This window comes from Notothenia coriiceps, unplaced genomic scaffold (genome assembly GCF_000735185.1).
Source record: "Notothenia coriiceps isolate Sejong01 unplaced genomic scaffold, NC01 NC01_scaffold00022089, whole genome shotgun sequence".
Taxonomy (NCBI): Eukaryota; Metazoa; Chordata; class Actinopteri; order Perciformes; family Nototheniidae; genus Notothenia; species Notothenia coriiceps.
Window position 1 is genome coordinate 13,290 of NW_011354790.1, and position 7,961 is coordinate 21,250.

The 7,961-nt window shown below is 39.9% G+C and overlaps 1 protein-coding gene across 1 annotated transcript in view; it reads right to left on the bottom strand.

The window, feature by feature from the left end:
* The window catches only part of LOC104953672 (vam6/Vps39-like protein), a 19,725-nt gene that overhangs the window by 6,778 nt on the left and 4,986 nt on the right, over nucleotides 1-7,961 (bottom strand). Inside the window, exons 6-9 of the mRNA XM_010780643.1 lie at nucleotides 7,396-7,494; nucleotides 7,220-7,312; nucleotides 5,714-5,910; nucleotides 2,139-2,208 (exon numbers count right to left, since the gene is read on the bottom strand). Of these exons, the coding sequence (XP_010778945.1) occupies nucleotides 2,139-2,208; nucleotides 5,714-5,910; nucleotides 7,220-7,312; nucleotides 7,396-7,494 (459 nt within the window). The remainder of the gene's footprint in view (nucleotides 1-2,138; nucleotides 2,209-5,713; nucleotides 5,911-7,219; nucleotides 7,313-7,395; nucleotides 7,495-7,961) is intronic.

The following is a 7,961-nucleotide window of genomic DNA, read 5'->3' on the forward strand; positions in this document are numbered from 1 at the left end:
CCTGTGTATAAGTACATATCTTCTGTATTTTTCACGTAAACCGTACTATCCAAGGGAAATTTACTTACGTTAACTTCAATAACATAGTTCAAATACGATTGTCTATAATCTTTATTCAGTTGTAAACGTAAGAATTAGGAATAAACACTTCGATATTAGATTTTAAGTCACCTAAGATAAAGTACAGTGCTTGGAAACGCTATTGATGTGTTTTTCCTATAATATAATAATAATAATCAACCCTCTCTCGTACGCCTGGAGGAAGTCTCATACCCTACGCCCACCTCCACCAGCTGGGCTTTTCGTGCACTCAGCCTGAGCCGGACCGCCGCCAGGTGGAGCTAGTCTCCCCGGCAGACGCCGACCCAAATTGACTTCTGGTCTCGCTACGCGGGCTTTTGTAGCAACTGGCGAAGACCACCGGTGGACCGCTCACGGACGACGTGGTTCTAGCCGACAGGGTCGTCCAGCCTGTGTTTAGTTTCGTGGTCATGCTAATGATTGTACACTAATTTGATCACTAATCCAATCTAAACGACGGCTATACTTCAGTTTTGGCCGTCGCCTGGGAGTCTTTCAGATTTAGCTTTGTTACGGACTGCACAAAACCTGCATTAGAGCAGAAACAATCGTAATCGTTCGGAGCGATTGTGAAGTCTCGATTGGACATGACCTCTTCCGATGTACACAAAAATTTTTCGTCCCTTTATTTTTCCTTGAGTGGAACACTATTTGCCGGCGGTCTATTTTTTTCGTAAACTCGAGGTGTGACAAAGTCTTTTATTAGGAACTACCACCAAACCTTGTCCTACCGCAAAGTAGTGTCGTCTTAATATTGAATAGAGGCCATCTTCAGCTAGTACGGTAATCGAGGCGGAGGAAAAAAGAAAAGAAAAAATTTCGATTTCCTGGGGTCTAGTCGGAAAGAGATTGTCCCGACTTTATCTCAGCAATACTCCCTACAAAAATTTTGCGAATAGACAACCCATAAAACTCTTTTGTGTAGTATCTGTACAAAAATATATAAAAATATATAGACTCTGGGTATTATATACGGATTTTATCGTACTATCCTCTGGGAAATTTGATTAATTATTTACTAATAACATAAAGTAAAGTCATTGGTAGATCGCCCTGGACGAAAGTTCGCAGGAAGTCCGTCGCGTCTGATACCTTCAAAAGTAAGCCGAGAAATTTTTCCATTTACATTCCGTAGGGAGTATGGTCACGCCTAAGTCCTAGCATCCTCTGGGCCCGAATCCCCCCCCCCCCCCCACGATTACCTCGTGCGAGTACAGTTGAGCGGCCCGGGGCTCACTCGCTATTTCGCATGAGAAGTTGGATTGGCTTCTAGTGAGAAGAAGTCCGTCCCTTCCGATTCGTCATGCGTCCGATTGACAAGGCGTCGACGACGGAGAGGACAACTGAGCCATGACGGGTGTAATTAGTGCTTTTGCAAATTTTTTTTTTTTTTTTATCGAAGCAATCAAGAAGGTCTACAATCACTTTGTAAGCCCCGAAAAAGTTTCTTTTTATAGGCCCTAACGTACTTTCCAGGGGAAATTCTATACGACATTTTATACAAAAGGTGTCAATACATAATATAAGGTCCTCAATATTAACAAGACATAAATCTACATAAATAATAATAAATAAAAAAATATATATATAAAGTCAATAAATACAAACTTATATAATAAACAAATAAAGATATCGGGAATAAATTGTATTGAATAACTAGAATAACACAGATACCATACAGTATAATTAATTTTTTTGTAATTTGTGTTTCGGTTAAGTTACTTATAGTTTTCGATGAATTTGTTATAAGGTCCTTAAAAAAAATCATTGAAAAATGCAACAATTTTTTTTTTGTAACTGTTATTAGGTGTGACCTACTTTTTTTACAAATAAATACAAACCTTATATCTTGATTTTGAGACATTAAACCTGGATTCATATTCAGTGATCAAGTCATCTCCGTTTCACTTTCTCATGAAAAAAAACTACTATGTGATTAAGGAGTGATTATCTTTCAGTGGGCAGATTGTCTTTAGACGAACTTTGAGTTTGAGAGGAGAGGAGAACAGACGTCGGCTCAAACCGATGTACTCTCCCTACAATGAAACTCCTCCTACTTCGACCTCCGGGTAGCTGGGTCGAGGGTTGGACCGTTCGTAGGACACCCGGTGGTTAGCTTTTTCCATTCTGAGGGGAATAAACAATATTATGATTACAGACACCAAACAGGACTAGACCTAAAATCTTTAGGTAGTTCCTGGGTCAGATCTGTACTCGACATGATGGCTTCGACCAAGTTTGATTGGGTGACCTATACAAACTAATCGGCCTAAACCGGATTTAGTTTTTTTGTAATGGCGTCGAGAGAGCGATTTTGGCCATGGATATGCTTTCGCCATAGTCACCTAGCGAGGTTTGGTTTCGGCACAGGATAGATCAATCCACGCGCAAGGTGTACTTATCCCCACATAAAACCCGTAAGGCTGGGGTTTAGGTGTTTGTACATCTTCGCATTTACTGTCGCCGTCGCAGTATGGGGAAGGACTTACTTTCACCTTGGAAATTAGTAATCGTTTTATACTTCTTCAATTTGAATTGTAGGTACTGAATTTGTGAAATAGGTCCTAGTTTTTTCGGTGGATCGCGTCGGACGTCCCACTTATGTCGGACCTTTCTTTTTTCACAACTTTTACACATGTATTGGTCCAAATACTATAGTGACGGGCAGGATTCTGTGGTAGACTGAAATTAATGGTAAACAGGCTCCACAAAGGCAGGTTGAATTTACACAAACGGGAATTTTTATTATGAGACCGTATGTCATACCTTTGTTGCACTCACATCTCCGGTGTGTCGGGGAACTCACGCAGCGTCAGAAAATAAAACCCTCTCTCTTTTCCTCCGTACCCAAATCTCTAAAAACGGGGGAACAACGGAGCTGATCCAGATTTGCGTCCGATATGACGTAATATCTGAAATGTGGACCCACGGCCCTTTCAGAAACGTTGCTATCAGAAACAATGCCCGACTGTTTTGGACGTAATATTGTCGGTGTTTACATTAGCATCGCTAACACTCAGAGCTAACCTGTACTGGAGAGCATGTGTGTGAAGAAGCAGGAAGTAAAAAGGAACTCACCTTGTGGTATAACCGGCAAGAGAGAAAGCCTTTGAGCTCCATACTGTTTCAGAGAGAATCCTTGATAATCCATGATATGGCGTTTCATCACGGAAGCATTTAGTTTGGACAGTAGCTGCCGGGTCCCGCATGAGCTCAGACCCCTCCTTTTTTTCTTTTTTAAACTTTATACATAAAATCAGCACTTTAGAAACAGGAAGTGAAATAGAGGGATATGAGGCATGGCTAGAATGGGTGATCTTTTTGGTATTTTGAGCAAAACACTTCATAGACATGTTTTTTATATATATATTTTTATATCTGAGACCTATGCTATTGCCAAAAAATAGCATGACAGGTGACCTTTAAAGTACCTACCTCAGTATCCTTTTTTAAAAAATAAAAAATAAACGCTCCTTTTTATCAAATAGCTTTCAATTAGGTTTCTTTTCTCCATTGATTTATTTTTAATACGTTTCGACTTCTATTTATCGATTATTGCAATTTTTTTTACTATTAATGTCTATATATGTCTGTGAAGCACTTTGAAACACATTGTATTGAAATGTTATTATAAGAGGCTTTAAACAACCCTTCATTGACCCTTAGCTCCGGGAAACATTGTGCATAAGGGACAAGCTTAGGTTTCAAACTTTAAAAAGGTAGTTTCTGCACCAGCCAGGAACAGTTCAATGCATTTCAAAGTGAGCAGCACTCTCATTCCTCCGCTGAAGCCCACATATCAAAGCAAGGAAATTGCACACTGCCCGGCCCGAAGGCTTAATTTCCCCTCCATATTGTTCCTTTCTGCACTGCAATATATGGGAGACGTAAACGTGAGAGGTCATCGTATCCCTCCTGTCACAAAGCTCATCAGTAACCCAGAAATGTGGAGTCAAACAAAAAATCTATCTTCCTCCTCCTCCGACATGTGGGAAACAGCAGGGAAAAAAATAAATAAAGTTTGTACAGGGGAAGCTTCAAGGAGATAAAAGAGAAGACAGACAGCCGCTGGATATTCAGACCAAATGCTTCATCTGGTGTTCCTGCTATGTGAACAAACTGTGACAAGGAGAGATTAAACTGATCTGCAGTGAAATCAAGTAGCAACGCTTTATACAGGCGCAGCTGAAGCATAACATTCAGCAGATTGCTATTAAGAGAAAGGAACAAGAACGTATATTAAGTGATGGAACGTTTATTAAAGAAGATTAATGTCAGACTCGGGCTCCAACTAAGATATTTTAGAGGACGAATTTTTATCCAATTTGTGTGTAAATCATCTGGCTTTGACCTTTTGACTTTTCTGTCAGTGTTAATGTATTTTCTGATTTGTATTAAACGTATGTTATATGTTCTTCTTCTGTTTTAATGGTTTTAATTCATACTTATTGTTGTGCATTAAGCCTGCTGATGGAGTATAAATTGTGCGTTGACGGACATAGTAAGATTTTTGGAAATATATAAACCGTATAAATGTAACTCATTGTGCCTGACTCAATAAAGAAGAAATAAAAACACATATTACAAATAAAAATGTCTTTACAGTTTTAAGTTGCTCTGCCAAATCCAGCACCAGACACTTTTTACGCTGCTATGGGCAATCTTGCACTTGTACATTCCCAAAGATATTGAAGTGACTGTTATTTGTATATATATATGATTGTTGCACTTTTATCTTAATTTATATATAATATTCTATACATATTTTTATATATATGTCAGGGAATAATTTCCATAGATGTTTACCTTTCGCCCTCTGACGCAGATGCCCAACCTTGAGCAGCCGTTACCTCCCTTAAGGAGGGGCTGCCATAGCATATTGCTGATGTTGCCAGTTTATGAACTCTCGTCAGAGATAGTTATTGTTGTGGGATACCTGGAACACATCCTTCTCGGGGGGTAGATGACCCTGAGCCATAACAACAAATGTGATTCAGTGTCCTCAGCTGTTCAATCTAACTAATGAAGAATGTTGATTATTACACTCTGAACTACCGTAATTTTCGGACTATAAGCCGCGCCTTTTCCCCCATTTTTCGACGCTGCGGTTTATATAACGGTGCGGCTAATCTATGGATTTTTACAGCTAACGGCCAACACCTTTAACTCTATGGGCTCTATGGCCGGTCCGCGGACCCCCACCTTTAAGCGGCGGGTTCCAGCAGGAAAAGCTGGAGGCCGGAAAAGAGTGAGACAGGTAGCGCGCAAAAGTAAAAGTGGAACCGAGAGTGGTATGCCGCTGCTGCGGCTTATATTCAGGTGCGAAGCTTATAGTCCGAAAATTATGGTAGTTAAAACCTGGAGCTACAGGAGGGGTCTTCAGAAATTGATTGTGGCATCTCTACCGTGTGGTCAACTCGTGGCCCGTGACCTGTCGTGTGAATTCTCCGGCCGAAGCTCCAAATAAACCGTCAGTGTTTGCCATCAAAGCTCCAGCTCTCCTCGTGTCTCTCTGAGTCTCCATTGCTTCAGAAGTTTCCCCCATAATATATATATTGTATTTTTGTATTCGGGTTTGTAGGAAACAACTCTGTCTTTACACTCAAACTGAAAGATTGACAATAAAGTTGACTTTGATTTCTCACCCATTGCTATAGGGATGTCTGTCCAGTTGAGGGCGCACTTCTGGGTGCAGACGCCCTCTTCATTGAGCACCACAGTGAGGTCGTCCTGCCCGACAGCCACCTTCCCATCAGCCAGTGGGGTGACCAGCGGCTCCAGCTGCTTCCCAGTGGGGAAGAGCTCCTTGATGGAGCCTCGGCCGTCCATCTGATCAACAGGAGGGATCATTAGAGGAAGTATTAATAACATCTTACAAACTGAAAGGTCGATCATAAAGTCACATAAATCACATCATAACTCCAAGGCGTTATCTTAATTAACAAATAACTCGGTAAAAACAGACATTTATCCTTTGATGTTTATTCAAAGAGCACATCTAACTATCACATTTCAAGTTCAGGAAGCACTCCCACAGAAACATTGTGCTTAAAATAATGAAACAACATTAAAGAAAAGCTAATTAGACTAGCTATAACACTACCAAACGTTAGCTGAAGATACAAATAAAAGTAAGAAGGAATACTAAAAGGGAGAAGCCCAAAATAGCTCATTCAAGGATAACAAAACAAACAGGAACTAATTATATCACAGCCGGTTTCTACCTTTGAAAAGTGGTATAAAACACTTCCTGTAGTTGTGAAAGGCACGTGCAAAATGTTTGTTTCTCACGGATAAATAAGGATTTGTGCAAGAGTCATGAGAGACTAAAGCCTAGTCTAAAAGGCTGTACAGGAAACAGCTTAAAACCAAGCATTGTGCTTTGTTTTTTTGCAACATTTGGGAAAAGATATGACAGTTATGAATTAACCAGTTCAAGAGGAAATGCAGAGAAATTATTTTCTCGAGATACAGGGATGGGGAAGGTGTTTGACTATGTGTATGTGTGTATGTATATATGTGTGAGTATGTAGGTGTGTATATGTATATGTGTGTATGTGTGCATATGTGTATGTGTGTATGTGTGAGTATGTAGGTGTGTATATGTATATGTACATATGTGTATATATGTGTATATGTGTGAGTATGTAGGTGTGTGTGTGTGTGTACATATGTGTATATGTATATATGTCAATCAACAGGTAAAGCACATTAATAATAATAATTAATCATAATTATTGCAGATTATAGATTGTAAATAAATCATTTAGGGACAAGGGGGTGAGATTAAATAAATTATACTTCTTCTCACTCCTTTTCGAACACTAGATGTGGGACTGTTTATGTAGCTAATGATGTTGTTGTTGTTGATGTTGTTGTACATTTCTATGCACTGCAACATTTGTTTTGTTTTGTAATTACTTGTTTGAAATAAAATGTATAAATCAATCAATCAATCAATCAATCAATCAATCAATCGAGTGAGCATTCAGGTGGATTTTGGAGAATTGAATATGCTGCAGGAGTATTTACAGATGGATGTTTTGATAGTTTAAAAAGGAAAACACTAGCTTCCTTTAAGTTCAGGGTAGCTTTAGATAAGTAAAGCGGAGTATAGAAAGTTTCCTGTAGCACATACCCGGATGAGGTAATAGTCTCGCTTGAAACCAACACATATGGAGTTTTCACACCAGGCCATGGACTTTGGAATATCTGGTGCACCAAAATCCCCCTGACAGACACAAACAGAACATTAGGATGATTAAAGGTAAATCATACAGCAGTGAGTCACATCTTAACTGTATTTTATTTCACCTGCAGCTCGTAGAAGTCTCTGTCCTTCCAGTAATACATCTGGATTTTCTTTTTCACCGCCACACACATTCTCAACCTTTCCTCCCCTGTGCTGGTTAGCTGGAAACAACAGAGACAACATATATTAATCAAGACTTAAAAATATCAAGAAAGATGTGTATAATCACAGAAATGTGGAAACCAAAGAGTGTTTCACCTTTCCAAAAGACTGTATAAGAAATATGCACGTTTTTCTTAGTTTGGTTGATTTAATGCACATTTCACAGATCTTACATTACTGCTGAACATCTTTTGAACAAACAACGTCTCATTGTCTTTTTCTTTGTGCAGTGTGCTGATTTCGAAAAGGCAAAGCAACAGTTTTACATGAACTGCCTTTCAGATTTTAACTATTATTTGCGGGAAGGGGGGGTGCTGGGGGGGCTGCAGCACCCCCATCTGCGAGGCTCCACTAGCACCCTCACCCCCAAACGCGGCGCACCTACAGTGTAAGCGCCACAGTTTCGCCGCTGCGAGGCTCCACTAGCACCCACACCCGCACTCCGTACCCCCAACTCTGACTGACT